A 16693-nucleotide genomic window follows, 5' to 3' on the forward strand; every position below is an offset into this window, starting at 1 on the left:
CCAGCCCTGCCAGGTATGACGAGACCTCCACCCTGGACATACCAGGATTGGCCTGGGCGCGAACTGTAGGAACGCGTCCCACCAGGCCACCAGGCGCCATCGAGGCTTGATCCAAGTCCGAGCCATCTGGCCATCTCAACACGTCACACTCACTCATCAGTCGTCACCATGTCAGACGACAAGCCCGACGCCGCACCGGCACCGGCAGCAGAGGTTTCTCCTCCCGCCGCTGTCGTCGAGGACGCCAAGCCCGCTACCGAATCGGACACGTCCGCTGCCCAAGTCGACGCCAAGACCGAAGCAGCCGAACCTGCCGCGACGACTGAGGCTCCGGCTTCACCAGCGAAACCAGCGACGCCGGACGAGTTCGTCGATGCGACTGACGCTCCGGCTGCTGACGCGCCTGCTACCGACTCTGCTACTACTACTGCTGCTGCTGTCCCCTCAACGCCTCCGAAACCGCCGACCGCGCTGCCGAGCAGGAACGGAGAGCACGCCGAGGACAAGGGCGCGGGCACGGTCGAGCTCGGCTCGCCCATTGCTGAGATCAAGGAGAAGAGGAAACCGACGGCGCTCCAGCTCGATGATGTGCATGCTCCCCCGAGGAGCTCCATTGAGGTGAGTCCTGCGTGAGAGTGGGCAGCTCGACGCCCGGCGGGCATCAGATCGTGCGTGTCAACAGCTGCGGGGTGCGACGCTCCTCCGTCAGCGCTGTACGACAAGCAGCCGCTACGTACACATGTGGTGCCATAGCCCCTCAACACGTCAACACTCCGCAGCTCTCTGTTCGTACCGATCACAGCAATGCTCGTGCCCAGCGCGGAACGTGCACTGCGCCGAGCTCTGAAGCGTCCATGCGTTTACCATTTGTTACAGAAGAAATGCCACTAACAGAGCACAGGTGTCCGCAGCGTCCGTCGCGTCGCATGCTGTCTCGCGTTCTCGTGCGTCCTCCCGCGCATCGCTGCAGAAGCGGCCGTGGACGCCATCCCTTGAGCATCCCCCCGACTCGCCCACGTCCTCGCTCATCTCGTCACTGCGCCAGCAGCTCGAGCTGCTCTCGGACCAGGCGACGCTGCTCAACTCCAAGCTCGTGGACAGTATCTCGAAGCACGCCGATCTGGAGGACACGATCTTCGGCCTGCAGTCGGAGAAGGAGCAGCAGCTGCGGCAGATCGACGAGCTGGAGAAGGCCAAGGCGCAGTGGGAGGAGAGCATGAACACCGGTCTGCTCGTCGAGCGGTCTCAGATCAGGGACGAGATGCAACGTCTGGCCGCCGGACTCGTCGAGGAGGAAAAGAGGCGAGGCACAGAGGAGGAGAGGCGGCAGCAGGTCGAGAGCGAGGTGGACCAGCTGACGGCGTCGCTGTTTGACCAGGTGAGCTTACAATTGCTTTCGAAGCTGACAGTCAGGCGAACACGATGGTCGCTTCTGAGCGCATGGCCCGCGCCCAGGCCGAGGAGCGTGAGCGCGTCACGGTCGAGAATCTCGCCGCCGCCGAGGCCGCGATCAAGGATATGCAGGCACACCTGCAGAGTCTGGAGGGAGCGGCATCAGCAGGCGCCGGACCAGTGCACCAGCCTCTGCCGCGGCGATACCTCTCGAGCCACCCGCCCTATGCCGAGTTCCTCTCTTTGTTGTCGCACCTGCGCGCCCTGAGGCCGCGCACCCAACGCGCGCGAGAACTGTACGCTGCGCCCCTCGTCCCCAATCTCCTGGCCCAGCCGTTCCTCGCCCGCGCCATCGCAGAGGACCACGAACCGACGCTCCGCCTCGATGCAGCGCCGGAACTCTCCTGGCTCTCCCGGCGCAACGTCGGATCTGCCATTATTGCGGGCGAGTTACTCATCGAGCCTGCGCCGGCGGCGTCCTTTGGACCACTGGACAGCATCAACTGCGCCATGTGCGGCACAGGCGTGTTCAGCCGCAGCGCCCAGCCCACGTCCCGCTTCAGCCTCAAGCCGTTCTTCGGCAGCAGCTCCACTGGCTCGGCGCACTCTCCGACCAGCGCGCAGGTGTACGCCTTCCGCACGACCGAGGCGGATGCCAAGGCGTACCCCCTGTGCAAGAACGGGTGGTGTCTCGAGCGCTTGCGCAGTGCGTGTGCCTTGTGGCATTTCGTGCGGACGGGTATTGTCGCGCCAGTCTGGGCGGGCGAGGACGGCACGGACGAGTCTTCCGTGTCGCTGCACCCTCCCTCCCCCTCGCCCGCGCACACCCAAACCTCCCACCACCAGCAGACCATCACAGTGACAGCGGACGATCTCCTAGGCGAGCACCCGCGGATAGGCCGCTCGGTGTCCCAGCCCGCCCCCGCCAAACCGGCCAACACGCCCCCAGCGACGGAGAAGAAGAGCGGCTGGGGCATAGGCGGGTTCAAGATGGGCTGGAGCAGTCGTCCGCAGACTCCCAGCGCGCCCAGCGTATCGAGTGAGGTTCGTAAGGAGGACGACTCGGACGGGGCGACGATGCGCACGGCCAATTCGGCAGTGCAGACGCCCACGGACGCGGATTCGACGAGAGCGATTTATGAGGGCAAGACGGCCCGCGAGGCGACAGCCGAGCAGGCCGCCGAGGCTGCTTCGGGGGTCGACACGACCGTCAAGGCGGAGGCAGAGGAGCCGGAGACGAAGTCGGAGCTTAGGGCTAAGGACCAGGAGGGCCAGCCTGCCAGCGAGAGCGCACGCAGACCCAGGTCACCTTCCCTCGCGACCACCGACTCGGAGTACTCCTTCACCACGCCCCCGAACGAGCCTAAGGAGCCCAAAGAGACCAACCCTTCGAGTCCAGCCGACGCGGCCGAGGTCGCCGACGCACTGGTCAAGGTGAACCTGGAGGCAGAGCCGAAGCCTGAGGCTGCCGAGGGCGAGGCGACCGAGACCAACACGCCCGCCGAGGCCGCCGAGGCTGCCGAGCCCACCTCCGAAGCCGACACCAAGCCGGAGGCCACCGACGCTGACGCCGAGACAAAGCCCGAGGCCACCGAGGAGAGCAAGACGGAAGGCTCGCCCCCTCCCCGGCCAGAACGCAAGCGTGCGAACGCAAGCGTGCCGCCCCACCTCCCCCCTTGCCTAAGCGCAGCGAGCGCCGCGCCGCCGGCTCCAATGCTAGCACCCCCACCGCGGGCCATTTCCCGGGCACGCCGACTGCGCCCGGCCCTCCCTCTGGACCCGGGAGTGCGACGCCGCCGAGCGTCTCCTCGGCGCCGGGGACGCCTGCTGAGCCCACTGCGGCCCCGGCCGCTCAGACTGAGGCTGAGGTCAAGGAGCCTGAGGCCGAGCAGGCTGAGGCCGAGCACGCTGGGGCCAAGCACGCTGAGGTTAAGGAGGCCGAGGTCGAAGGCCGGGGAGCCCGCCGAGGAGCCCACCGAGGAGCCCGCCGAGGAGAAGGCCGAGTGCAAGGCTGAGTCCAAGGAACCTACCGAGCCCACGGCCCCTCTCACGCCGACCACGCCCAAACTCCCCCCTCCCCCGCGGCACTTTGCCGTCACCTCCGCGCACCCGGGCGCAACAGCCACCGCAGCAGCCGAGGCAGCCACCTCGCCGCGCTCCCCGCGCTCGGCCGCTTTCGCATCCAACGAGCGTAACGAGCGTCGGGCGTCCGCCGCGCTGTCTCCCAGCACTTCGCCTCGGGCCTCGACATCTCTCTCGCGGTCCAACTCGACGACGGCGCCGAGCGCGCCGAGCCTCCCGCCACGAGTCAACGTCAGGCATGCGAGTAACCCGGCGTCTACCGGTGGAGCAGGGAAGGAGGAGAGCGGGCCGAGGGAGAAGACGTTCCTCGTCGGCGAGGAATGGGAGGTGCGGTGTTGGAAGCAGATCATACGGCTTAAGGAGGATATGTGGCGCGCGAGGGTTGGCGTTGTGGATGACCAGTAACTTAGAGATACATACAGGTTTGCGGGCGTAACGCGTAATGAAATGCATGGAGTGGCATGTCCCCTATCTCCCACAGGCCCACAGGCCCACAGGCCGGTGGAGACAGCGATCGCGGTGGTTGATCTGTTGACTGAGAATGAGGATGGAGTGAGGCGGCACCGTGGGAGATGCGGGATCTGGCGAATGTCCCCTCCAAGCTCGAGACCCGTCGTGGTCTGGACCGCAAGAACACGGACACGCCACACGTGCACACGCGCCACACGCAATGTGTAGATACGTACTACATGTACGTGTGGAATACACATACGCGGACCGCGTTGGCGCTCGAGTGTCGCTCGAGTGTCGCTCGAGTGTCGAGAGCGGAAAGTGGCCGGGGCCATTCCGCTTCCGCACCCACACCCCGCTCATGAGATGTCCCACAGCGCACCGGATACTGCACAGCGTTCCTCTCCACCCACTCATCATTTCACCTCCCACTGACGTGCGCCAGAATTGCATGAGAGGCTACAGTGTACCGGACCAAGATGAGATCAGAGGCGGGATAGCTTGACTCCGAGGAATTGTGGGCAAAGCACCCTAGAGCTTATGCGGGCTCATGCAGGCTCATGCAGGCTCATGCAGGCTCATGCAGGCTCATGCAGGCTCATGCAGGCTCATGCAGGCTCATGCAGGCTCACATGTTGCCAAACCTCGGCTGGCTGCCTTTACAGTTTCGCCTCACCCGACCTTCACCCGACCTTCACCCGACCTTCACCCCTCCCCATTTCCTGCTGTCACTCCGACACCGGAGCGTATCCCAGCTAGCCAGCGCTCGCTCTCCCCATTCCTAATCCCGTCAGTAACTTGTGGCCCAAATGTTGTCGTTAAGATCCTAGATTCATAAACATTTTACAACTTTGTAGCAAGCAAGATAACGGTGTTCTTCTGACTCTGTTCTGCTGCGTTTTTCCCAAGATGTCTAATTTTGTTCGCTGCGGCTAGTCTGCTGCACTAGGCTCACAGCCTCGCTGCGCTCGGCTGCTCGCTCGGTTTAGAGCTTGGCCCTCGCCTCGATGCCCTTGTGCGCATCACCCTTGAGGTCAAAGTAGTCCTTGATCTTGACACGGGCGACGTCGACGGCGCCGGCGTCCTCGACGGTGGAGGGGACGTCGACGGGGGCGTCGAAGCGGCCCTCGACGGCGTGGTCGAGCAGATCGCGGAGCACGCGGCGGAGCGTCTTGCCCGAGCGCGTCTTGGGGATCATGCCTGTGCCCTGGATGATGCCGCCGAGGGTGGCGATGGTGCCGACCTGCTTGCGCACGAGCTGCTGGATCTCGTCATAGATCTGCTTGTCGGGGACGACGCCCTTGGGGTGGTCTGGCACAGACAGGGTCACAAACGCGAAGGGCAGCTGGCCCTTGAGCGCGTCGGGGATGGAGACGACGCAGCCCTCGGCGACGAGCGGGTGCGAGGTGATCGCCTGCTCGATCGCGGCGGACGAGAGGCGGTGCGCCGACACGTTGAGCACGTCGTCGTTGCGCGACATGACGTGGATGTACCCGTCCTGGTCGACCATGCCTGCGTCGCCCGTGTCGAGCCACTTGCCGTTGAAGCGCTCGAGGTAGCCGCGGTAGAAGCGCTCCTCGTCCTCCCACAGCGTGCGGAACGAAGTCGGGGGAAGGGGGAGGCCGAGCACAATGTTGCCCATCACGCCCGCGGGCACGGGGTTGCCGTCGTCATCGACAATCTTCAGGTTGTAGCCGGGCATTACCTTGCCGGCCGATCCGGGCTTGATAGGCGGGATATCGGCCTGTCGGCGGGTGGTGGTGCGGTTCAGGCCCGCGTGGGGGACGAGAGCGCGCGACGTGATCGGCGATCCAGTCTCGGTCGACCACCAGTTGTCAATGACCTGCGCGCCGGGCGCGCCGTACCGGTCAAGCAGCTCCTGGTACGCCGTGATGATGGTCGGCTCGGAGCGCTCGCCGGCCAGGAAGAGGCCGTGCAGCGAGCGCAGGCCGCCGCGCTGCCCAATGTCCTTCATGAGCGAATAGTCCGGGTCCTCGCGCTTCATCGCGCGCAGAGCGGTGGGAGCGCAGTACAGCGTGTTGACCTTGTACTCGTTCACGATGCGCCAGAAGGCACCAGCGTCGGGCGTGCCAATCGGCTTGCCCTCGTATACGACGGTAGAGGCACCAGTGAGGAGGGGAGCGGACATGATGAAGGCGTGGCCGAGGACCCATCCAATGTCGGACGCGGCAAAGATGACGCTGCCGGGACCGTGGATGTTGAACACCATGGAAACGGAGAGGTGGAGACCGACGGCGTGGCCACCGCTGTCACGGACGACACCCTTGGGGGCACCGGTCGTGCCAGAGGTGTGCGAGATGTAGACTGGCTGCGTCGAGGGGACGGGGACACACTCGGGGCGGTTGCCCTCCTTGGCGGCCTGATGGGCGATCTGCTGCCACGAGCGCTCGCCGGCAGCCTTGTTGATCTCCCACTTGGGGCCGACCTCGCGCTGCCAGACAATGACGCGCGAGGGCTTGTGGTGCGCGAGCTTGATCGCGTTCGTGACAAAGTTCTGGTACGGGATGGGGGGCTTGTTGCCGCGGCCCCCGCCCGAGCCGGTCAGGATCGCAACGGGCTTGACGGCGTCGATACGCTGGGCGAGGGCGGGGGCACCGAAGCCACCAAAGACGATGCAGTGGATGGCACCGAGACGGTTGATGGCGAGGAGCGAGGTGAGCGCGGCGGGGATCATGGGAAGATAAACGAGGACGACGTCGCCCTTCTTGACACCCTCCTTCTCGAGCGCACCCGCGAGGGTCGACACCTCCTCGAGCAGGTCGCGGTACGTCACTGTCCGCTTGACGCCGGTGACGGGCGAGTCGTAGTAGATGGCCGGGATGTCGCCGTTGCCAGCGAGGACGTGACGGTCGACCATGTTGTACGTCGTCGAGATCTCTCCGTCGGGGAACCACTCCCACGTCAGGTGCTTCTTGCCCGAGGGGAGCACCTTCTCGCGCGTGACGACAGCCTTGGTCGGCTTCTTGTGCCAGTACAGCTGGTCGGCCTGGTGCAGCCAGAAGGCCTCGGGGTCCTCGAGGGACCGGCGGTGGACCTCGTCTTGGAGAACAGGGAGGGGCTGGTAGGACATGGTAGACGAGGAGCGGGAGAGGATGGTGGGGAGCAGCCGCCTTCGGTATGACACGAGCACATTTATATATCGCCTGACTGACATTTGCTTGCTTACTGCTTGCTGCTAGCTGTGTGGGGGCGCGGAGAGAGAGTAAGGGTCGGGGGGCGAGAGCGAGGGAGGCGACGGGGATCAGCCGCAGCGTGGGCGGGCGATATGCAACCTCGCTCGCGCTAGCGTAAGGACATTCGGTGTCCTGGGTGAATGCATCTCTCTCTCTCTCTCGACTAAACCTCGTCTATACAGTGACACGGCGCACTAACGGTGTCTACCCCGCGAATGCGCCAGCAGCAAGGCCCCTGTGTGCTCCCTTTCCCCGCAATCGGCCCCTTTGCACCCCCACGGCCCCATGGCCCCCGCTTCGCCCGCTGTACAGCCCAGGCAGCCAGATGTGGTAGGGTATCGTCGCACCGGGGTCGCATCGGCTAATCACGATTGCTCACGCATGCTGTTGCCGAGCTGGTGGTGGGTGTGTTCTCTGGGGTCTCCAGCACTCGACATTGCGATGGGCGGGTGACGGTGGGCGTTAGTGCGGCCATAACATCGGACATCGGCGACCAAGGGGGGAAGGAGCTAAGAGGCGGTATGCGAGGCTCAGGGGCAGCAGCAGCTCTAAGGGCGACCCCGGATGGTACACTCCCTGACCCTCGAGCTCGACACCAACCTAATCTCCCCTGGTGCATGTCTGCCGTGCTTGCCGACGTGCCGACCCCGACGCGGACATGGCAGCGCCTGTACAACATACACGTCGCTTGGTCATGCCAAACGAGACTGGTTCCCCTCCTTTGACCACCGCTGGATTCTGTACCCAGCAACCCAAACGCTCAATCGCAATCAGGTACCATTCACGCTGGCCCTTCCCCACACTCGCCAGCCGTAACCTAACACCGGTGCTGACTATTGCTGTCTGTTACAGCTGCCTGTTCCTCACAGCCGCCAAGACTCTCTCTATCCCCCACCTTCCCCGCGGCACATCGGCAACACTCACACCAGGACGTCCACGTGCACCCGCCCAGCCCCTTAGTCTGTCGGGTCCAGAGGGATCAGAGGATCCAGAGTGCACCAGAAACACCATCGGCTTACCCGCACCCAGCTGGGTTGTCTTGCCCCTTCCGGCCCGGCCGGCCATCAGTCTGACCTGGTCCCTAAGCCCCGATATTCGATATTCCCACCTCGCTGGGTCGCGCTGGGCCTCGCGACTGCTCGCTATACCCACCCCTACCTCCTATCTCGCTCTCTCGCCTCGCTAAGTCCCATTCTCCCGAGCTCGTCCCTCTCCTTCCCTCCAGGTTCATACGGCTGATAGGGTCACGCCGCTGCCGCCGCCAGTGCGCCTGCGCGTGCCATCAGACTCTGTCGCAGCTGACCGCCTCCAGACCTCGAGCGTGTAAATCACCTCGATTGCCGCGACGCAGCCCCTTGGCGCCGCCCGATCAGTGCGTCATCTCATCACCGCCTGTCCACCCTCGCTCGCTCGCGTCGCCGCTGTAGAGCTGGGGGCCGAGCGCCGAGCGTGGGGGAGTTAGCTGGCGATTGGCGTTTTTGCTCCGTGCATGCTGCTTGCTGGTGAATTGACAAAGTTGCAAGGCTCGGACTTGCACAAACGTGCGGTGCTGGCGATTGGCTCAGACAGATATTCTTGGTGCATACAGCTCGCGTGCTCGCGTGCGCGCGGCATGGCGGACAACGCCGGGTTGCCGATCGGCCATGCCGAAACCTTGTACGCTAGAAGACGTTAGAGACTCGACTTGTTCTTGTCGGCCTTGGCCAGTAGCGCTTGGACGTCGGGCCGATCCTTCTCCGTCTTCCAGGCGCCTCTTGGGATCTCGCACTCCCTGTATCGAGTCAGCATCGCGGCCGGTTAGCACGTCAGGAGTCAGGTGGGATGTGGGGGAGAGGCATGGGCCAGCGGTGGACCGGACGGAGGTGACGAGTGTGCACTGCTTCAGGTGCTCTCCGGTGCTTTCGGCGAGTCCGCTGCAGTATAGGACGGAGTAAAGGAGAGAAAGAAGTGGCGGTCGCAGATTGTCCAACGACGGATAGGAGGAATAAGACGTACTGGATAGACCTTCCGTATCTGCGCAAGTGTTAGCAGGGGTTCGTGCGGTTGTAGCCAGCTTCGCCGGTAGTTGGTCCCGGCACGTTGGGTCCTGGCTCACACCGGGGGACACAGACCGCCACGGTGAAATAAGACACTCACGATACTCCACCCAGACGCGACACGGGCCTGAGCTTCTCGGTCAGCACCTTGTAGGCGCCACTGGGCTGCTCCGGGTCGAGGACGGATTCCTTCTGCGGGATTTGTCAGTAACCGGAGTGTCGCTGGTTCAGCGCTTTGGGCCTTGACGTGTTGCCCGCAGGCAATCTCGCCAGGAGAATTGGTTGATCGCCCTTGGCCGTAGCGCTGGGACCATCTGGAGTGGAGGCACTACGGTCGTAGCCACCGTAGATCCAGAAAGGGTCGTTTCACCTATCCCTACTCCGTCTCGGAACGTGAGACACCGGTGATGATCTTCCCGGCTTCGGCCTCCACCGCGCTTATAAGTAGACTTACGACGTGAGCCTTGCGAATGCGGCCAAAGATGACAGTCTGCGTAACAACGCCCTGGTCGTTCTTGATAGTCTCGGCGCGGTCAAGTTCGCACTCGAGACTGACGCCTGCCTCGGCGACGTGAGGCACAGACACAGTCTCCGACTTGCGCTTCGTGAGACCAGTGAGGGTCCACTCGCTGACGTCCGGGGGCGCATCGACGGCAGCATAGTTGGCAGCCTCGAGCCACGCTTCGGAAATGATGCTGACGCAGAACTCGCGCGTGTCCTTGATGTTCTGCGCCGAGTCCTTCAGCCCACTCTCGGTCGTCGGCGAGTTGCTGATCGACACGATGATCGTTGGCGGGTCGTGCGCCGCCAGCATGAAGTAGCTGAACGGAGCGAGGTTCTCCGTCCCCGAAGCTGAGCGCGAGGACACGAACGCGATCGGTCGAGGGGTCACGGCAGAGATCAGGAACTGACGTCAGCTTGGATAAGGAAGGGAGAGCTTACCTTGTACCGGTCCATGCCGCGGAGCTCGTCCAGGTTGAGCGTTTTGATGGGCGCATCGGGCTTGAATGCGGCGTACGCGGGCTGCGGTCAGCTACACAACAGAGACCGCCAGCAAGAGTTTGCAAGTATCCCATGGGGTAGTTGTGGTCAGATTCAGCAACCATCACCGCCTTGAGACTATGGCGATGACCGCAGCAGAGGGAAGGCGGCCAACTCCGACTATCCACATGTCTCCTTGACCAGGACGAATGCAGCTTCGAGAAGTGTAGGCAGTGATCGACTTCCTTCCCAAATTGGAATGCAACAGGAGGGAAGACCACGAGGAAGACTCACATCATCAGTCATCCCGCTACCAAGCTTGAACGCCGGGTCCGGGCTCTGGGTGATCTCATACGGCTTCGCAGCATCCCAGGGCTTGCGAGTCTTGTTCAGTTCTGATCCCGTCAGCTTTGCCTCCGAGTAACTCAGCTCACCTGCGATAGGCGTGTGGCGAGACATTCTTCGTTTCTCGAGCTTCGAGGAAGTGGTGTGTAGATGTCGAGCACGAGCGGGGAAGGCGAGGAAGGCAGATGGGTGGGCTGCAGGGAAACCGTGGGCGCAGAGGCTGGTGGAAGACGGCTTAAGTAGAGCAAGCGAGAGTCGCGCAGAGGGGTGAGCAGACGGGATAGATGAGATAGTCTTGGTCAGACAGCCGGCTTGGCGCATATGTTTGTCAGCAACTCTCGCGCGGCTGGAAATAGATGTTGTGAAGAGGATGAAAGTGGAGGGACAGGTCGTCGAAATGTCAGAATGCCCAGATTGTCAGATCGACGCGGGATTGCGTCATGGGTGACATGCTTCCATCTGCGGTGATTTTTCGGAGAATTCGCCGCTCCAACAAGATGTATGACTGATAACGAGTCCACAGTCGCCGCGCGGGTCCGAAGGTGGACGGAGGATGACTGATAACACAGGTTCTGACTCCGAATGTGGACGGACAAGGATGCGTGCAACGTTAAGGACAAGAGCAGCAAAGCATGGCATGGCGCATTTCTGTGCAAAGCACTGAGCAGTACACCCTACAATCTCTCCTCAACCACTCCTCTCTTGCGCCTGTACTCTTCCTCTGACTCAAGTCTCCTCATCTTCTCCATGCAAAGCCATCTTCTTGCCAAAAGACCCAAAAAAAATCAGTAAAAAGGGCCTCAGATGTCGTCGCGCGCTAGACCTAGACGGGACGTCCAGTTCTCGCGCAGTACGCACGCCACACGTCGTCGACGAACCGGTCCTCGCGCATCAGCGCGTTGATCATGTCCTTCATCTGGTCCCGGCTGTTGGGTCCAGAGGGCGGCGGGGGAATCGTGTCGGCGAGAGCGTCACGAGCAACGACGGGCGGTGGGATACCGCCGGGACCAAAGAAGCCGTTCGGCGGGCCGTTGGGACCGTTGGGTCCGGGTCCAGCAGGTCCCGCGCCGTTCATGGGTGGTCCGGGAGGGAAACCGCCAGGTCCTGGAGGAGGGGGAGGGGAGGTGAACTGCGGCTGGGCGGGAGCTGTTGGCGGAGCCTGCTGCCGGGGAGCGGGGGGTTGAGGGGAGGGCTGGCCGGACGGCTGTCCAAGGATACCGCGGAGGAGGTCGTCGACTGTCTGTCCAGGCGCAAAGTTTGCACCTTGAGCTGGCGGAGGAGGCGTGCTCCGCGCCTGCTGCTGCGGGGGCTGCTGCTGAGGAGGCGTCCGTGTCGGCGTCTGGTGGTTCGGGGTCTGGTGCGTCGGGGTGTGGTGGTAGATCGCGGGGTCGGTCGGCAACGGGCTAGCTGGCTGAGGCGACGGTCCGCCTGAGCTGCCAGCCGGGACCGTTGTTAGGCCAGCGAACAATCGTGATAATCCGTCCTCCTGCTGGGGCTTGTAGGGAGCGACGGCGTGGTTCGGAGGGTGGAACGGGGCAACGGCAGTGGTGGCAGGTCGCGGGGCAGAGCTTGACGGGGCAGGGGCAGAGGAGGAGGTGGCAGGAGCAGAGCCCGGAGGCGGCTTCACCGGCTCGCCGCAAACCCGCACGATCGTGTCTCGGAACCTCTGCACGTCGTTCGAGTCCGTGAACCAGATACCGTACCGGATTTCTGATGTCAGCAGTGTTTCGCGGTCCCAAGCTGATGCGGGGAACACGCCGTTCCCAGCAGGCAAGAAGGAGGGGCTCGCCTCTGCTGCGTGTGCCCGTCCCACAGCGCCCGGACTCACTCTCTCCTCTCCGTGCAACCTGCAGCATGCTTGCGTCGATGACCGTTGCCTTCATCTCTCCGGGAACGAGCGGAATCGTGACGTTCTTCACCGCCTGACGGTTCAGCATGAAGAGCGCATACTCGGGGGCTTTCGTTCTGTTGTTAGCTAGCTGCTGGTCGATACAGCTTGTCCGCCGCCATTTTATGACAACACTGAATCACCGACGCATCAACCGCAACGCGCAAACAAATCGGTGGGTAGCGTCACCGCGCGTATGGCTTACGCGGTGACACCCGTCGCGGAGGACCGAGCACATGACCCGGCTTGTCGCGGACGGGTCACGGGGTCTGCGGCGCTGACCGCGGAGGCGTGTTGCGGAGCGCTGCTGCGCCGCGTGGGTGTCTCTCTGCGTGCCCGCATGGCTTGCTCTGCAAAGCGGGGCGCAGTGCCCTTTTGTTATGAACCGGCGGCGCAGCAGTAGCCAGCGCCCCGGCTCTCTAGAGAGTTTTGCCGCCCCCTGAGACGCCAGCTGACGGCTGCGCTGACGCTTCCGTACTCACCTCCTAATGACGAAGAGGGAGCCCTCCTGCTTCTGCTTCTCCCACTTGCCGGTGTCTCCCCAGTGGTAGATGACTGCGTAGGCTGTCGTGTCGAGAATCTCTGCGAGGGCGGGGTCGTTGCGCTGGACAGTCTTGAGGTTTGCCTGGTTGCGAACGGCTGCAAGCTCTTCCTTGGACTTTGTGTCTGACTGGCCTGCATGGCGGGGGGATGCCGGTAGCCGTGCCGGGCTGTTTGGCTGGGGTGGGCGGGGCATGGGGGTGGTGCGGAGGTGCGGGGTGGGATGGGTGGATGGTAGGGTGTGGTGAGGGAGGAGCGGAGAGTGAAGGCCAAGCACAGTGTGTAGTGCACGCGGTTGTGCGTGGCCGGGTGAGTGGAGGGAGGGAGCGGTGGCCGGTGGAGGCTGTCACAAGCGAGAGCGGCCACAGCGGACCCTGATTTCCTATCACCACTGTATCGCTGGATCGAATGGATCGTCATTTCCTAATCCGACCAATTGCTGCTCTCGTAGTCTCCGAACCCAGCCCACATGCTCACCGAGACTTACCGGCTACGGCTATGGGATCATGAATGCCTTAAGCTGTTGTCTCCCTCCATCTCATCTGCATCGCCCTCTCTCACATCTCACACTCCCAATGCTCTGCAGCCCGCTTGTACGCGGCCTGAGGGCGGCCCCCGTAACCCCCTTGAGGGCGATGAGCACATCGGCCAAGAGCGGCCTCCTCAGCAAGCAGTCGAAACCCCGTCCTCTCCCGGCCACCTTCAGCCGCGCCGACCTCGACTACATCCGCGAGCGTCTCCTTCCCCCGCCCCCCGAGTTTGACGGCCTTCCTCCGCATACCAAAGGAAGTCCAGAGCGCCCACCCCGCGAGTCGGCCGTCATCCTGCCGCTCTGCAACGTCGCTGGGCAGGCGACGCTCATTATGCAGGTGCGCGCGGCGGCGCTGAGGGTGCACGCCAGTGAAGCTGGGTGAGTATAGCCGGAGCGGAGCTAAGTACCAACGCTGGTTCATCGAAGATCGAGGTGCTGCGAACCCCATCGCTGGAAGCCGAGTGCACACTCAGCCCAGGCTTGACTGGAAGAGGGCCTGGACTTGCGGGAGCCGGTTTGGACCTGGGCTTGGAGAATAGCACCATGACTCCGAGAGAGAAGCTGACCCATAGATTCCCAGGAGGCAAGGTAGAGCCCGGAGTAAGTGTCTTCCTTCTCGCCAATCACCCCAGGCCGTCACGACGATCCCAGAAGACCGTCAGGCCGATCCCCCTAAGCTGTCTTCATTGCAGCCGAAGCTAACGACAGGACAAAGACCTGGTCGACACAGCGCTCAGAGAAAGCAGCGAGGAGCTCGCAATCGTGCCCGGCAACGTCGAGATCCTAGGCGCACTGCCAACCGAGTACTCACTCGGGAACAAAGCGCGGGTGTGGCCCATTGTCGTGAGTAGACATGGCTCATGCTGTCTCTAGTCGCGCAGTGTCCGCTGGATAGGAGAGGGTAGTCTGGAAGCTCTGTTGAGGAGTGGCAGACCTCTCGATTGAATGACCGCCTGCATGAGACAACCTTAACTGCTCCGGAGGAAGCTGACCCTCAGGGCTTCATTCACCCGCACGACGCTCTCGCCTGCGCGACCGACGACGCCCTCGGACCAGCCGATGCGCCTCTCGAGTCCATTTCCCTCTCCTCCCTCCGCCCGGACCCAGGAGAGGTCGCAGCGCTGCTCCCACTGCCGCTCTCGGCCGTCGACGACCCCACACGAAAAGTGGCGCACTACTTCCGCTCGGATTCTTCGCGGCCGTACTGGAAGATCCGCGTGGGAGATCTCCTGCACCCCCCGCCCGACGAGAGTGACGAGCACATGAAGAACCTCGAGGTATGGGGCCTCAGTGGATGGTTCTTGAGCAAGTTTGCGATCCGGATGGGATGGAGCGATGCCCCGCCCAAGGCTGAGGCGGAGGGAGATTAGTCTGCCGATCGCTGATGGCAGGAGGGAGATGGAGGAGAAGCAGAGTTGTACGGCAAGGAAGAGGGGTTGTATCGCGGAGAAGAAGCGGGGAAGTGTACCGGCAAGAATCTAGACTCTGAAGACCTTGGAAGATCCGAAGCAATATCCAACTATACTCATGCATCTTGACAAGACGCTACGCGCTACAAGCAACTGACCTTCTAAGTATACAGTATCTCTAATCTCTAAGGTCTCGGTGGCTCGCTCACATAAACATAGGCCCCGACTCGAGCACCTGACACCCGCCATCGACCTCAAGCCGCGCCTCACGGAGGAGGAAGAGGCCCAGCTCGCGCTCGGCCCAGAAACGCCTGTTGGCCGCGTCGATCGTGGCCTTGCGTGCCTCCCGCAGTGACAGGAGGCGTTGCTGCTGATGCGCCTGTTGCTGCGATTGCGTGCTGGGGGCGCCGTAGGTCACTGTAGGTGGAGAGACGACGGGTGTGGAGGAAGTGGAAGGGAGACCGAAAGTGTACAGCGTCGAGGCGTGGGACGAGTGGGCGGAGTGCGACGAGTGCGCGGAGTGTGCGAGGCGTTGCCCGTGGCGGACAGAGCTAGCCTGTCCGATATACTGCATGTGGGGGCGCGTGTCGCCGCGCACCTGCAGCTGCCCGGCTCGAGCGGCCGACAGCACCATCTCGAGCGCGCGACCCGTGTGCCAGCTCCTCTCCCCCGCAACCTCCCCCGCATCCTCGCGCTCCTCCACGTCCGCCTCCACCTCCACGTCCGCCTCCACGTCCGCCTCGCCGTCCGTGTCAACTCCGACTCCCCGGGCCTGCCTCTCCAAACGCCTCGCCGCCTGGATCACTTCTTCCTGGATGCGGCTGCTCCGGTCCGCCTCCATCGCCTCGCGCGCCACTTGCGCCGCGTATGCGTACGTGTGATCATACGCTGTCCTGCTCGGCATGGGGTTGTGCCGCCACCATGTCTCGAGCTCGGCGCGTTCGGCTGCCGTCTGTGCCTCGCGGGCGGCGAGGGCGCGCTCGATGAGGATGCGGCGCTGGCGGGCGGATTCGCTTTCGCGAGGGGTTTCGCTTTCCGAGTCCGAGTCCGAGTCGGCGTCGGAGTCGTTAGCTCCGTGGGACTGGGCGGCCTCGGCGGTGGAATCGAGGTTGGAGATAGAGCCGGAAGCGGAAGAGGCGGCGGCACGATGGGCCTGGATAGCCTCCGAAGCGAGCCTCACCTCCCTCGTCCATTCACCTCCTGTTGAGGCGTGGCCAGAGAGGGTGGGCCAGTTCCAAAAAAGATGGGAGGAAGCTGAGCTAGAGGGTCGCAGCGAGGCGCGGTACATTGCCAGGTCGAGTGCCATGGCGGTGAGGCGGGGATCGCGGCCTTCACACTCGCTCTCCTCGCCCTCGTCATCGTCCTCTGACTCGTCGACTTCGGTGGACTCTTCGTACCGCGCGTCGCCCTCGGAGACTTCCGAGGAGGAGGCGTCGGATACCTCGGCTGAAAAGGTTTCGGAGCCTGCAGCGTCGTTGGCTTCGTAGAGGAGGGTGGGGACCTCGGTCCGCAGAATGGAGGCGGGGACGTCGGCGCCGGAGTCGACGGGGGTGGAGGAGAGGGGGCGTCGGTTTGCGTTTGGCATGGCGGAGAGGGAGGTGGGGCTGGGAGTCAGCAAGGAATGGATTTCGTTGTGTAAACGTACTGGACTGTGGTCCCGAGTTGTCTCACGGGACGGCCCATGTTGACAAGGAACAAATGACGAAGATGTAGAATGGCGTGGTCCAAGCAACGAGGGTGTCAGTGATGTACTGTGATGAGAAGATGAAGGTGAAGAAACGCAGTCGGCGTATGTTTATACCCACCCAGCGCGGTAGTTGTGTTCGATGGGATCAACTTTCAGA

At 63.2% G+C, this 16693-nt stretch overlaps 5 protein-coding genes across 5 annotated transcripts; 2 read left to right on the forward strand and 3 right to left on the reverse strand.

The window, feature by feature from the left end:
- Positions 1-168: 168 nt before the first annotated feature.
- On the forward strand, positions 169-3879 carry A1Q1_06528 (uncharacterized protein; the record flags this gene model as incomplete). Its single annotated transcript, XM_014321642.1, has 3 exons — positions 169-618; positions 902-1378; positions 1456-3879. 3 exons carry the CDS (start codon positions 169-171, stop codon positions 3877-3879), a joined length of 3351 nt encoding a protein of 1116 aa, XP_014177117.1.
- Positions 3880-4909: 1030 nt separating this feature from the next.
- On the reverse strand, positions 4910-7015 carry A1Q1_06529 (AMP-binding enzyme; the record flags this gene model as incomplete). The annotated part of the gene is made up of 1 exon (XM_014321643.1): positions 4910-7015. One exon carries the CDS (start codon positions 7013-7015, stop codon positions 4910-4912), a length of 2106 nt encoding a protein of 701 aa, XP_014177118.1.
- A 1774-nt stretch (positions 7016-8789) lies between these two features.
- A1Q1_06530 (uncharacterized protein) lies at positions 8790-13049 on the reverse strand (the record flags this gene model as incomplete). The annotated part of the gene is made up of 9 exons (XM_014321644.1): positions 8790-8889; positions 9114-9131; positions 9255-9346; positions 9609-9881; positions 10097-10177; positions 10430-10791; positions 11339-12190; positions 12309-12437; positions 12851-13049. 9 exons carry the CDS (start codon positions 13047-13049, stop codon positions 8790-8792), a joined length of 2106 nt encoding a protein of 701 aa, XP_014177119.1.
- Positions 13050-13483: 434 nt separating this feature from the next.
- On the forward strand, positions 13484-14810 carry A1Q1_06531 (uncharacterized protein; the record flags this gene model as incomplete). Its single annotated transcript, XM_014321645.1, has 4 exons — positions 13484-13818; positions 13914-14040; positions 14149-14283; positions 14346-14810. 4 exons carry the CDS (start codon positions 13484-13486, stop codon positions 14808-14810), a joined length of 1062 nt encoding a protein of 353 aa, XP_014177120.1.
- A 244-nt stretch (positions 14811-15054) lies between these two features.
- On the reverse strand, positions 15055-16434 carry A1Q1_06532 (uncharacterized protein; the record flags this gene model as incomplete). The annotated part of the gene is made up of 1 exon (XM_014321646.1): positions 15055-16434. The coding sequence occupies one exon, from the start codon at positions 16432-16434 to the stop codon at positions 15055-15057; it is 1380 nt and encodes a 459-aa protein (XP_014177121.1).
- Positions 16435-16693: the final 259 nt, after the last annotated feature.

This window comes from Trichosporon asahii (assembly GCF_000293215.1).
Source record: "Trichosporon asahii var. asahii CBS 2479 unplaced genomic scaffold scaffold00075, whole genome shotgun sequence".
NCBI classification, from domain to species: Eukaryota; Fungi; Basidiomycota; class Tremellomycetes; order Trichosporonales; family Trichosporonaceae; genus Trichosporon; species Trichosporon asahii.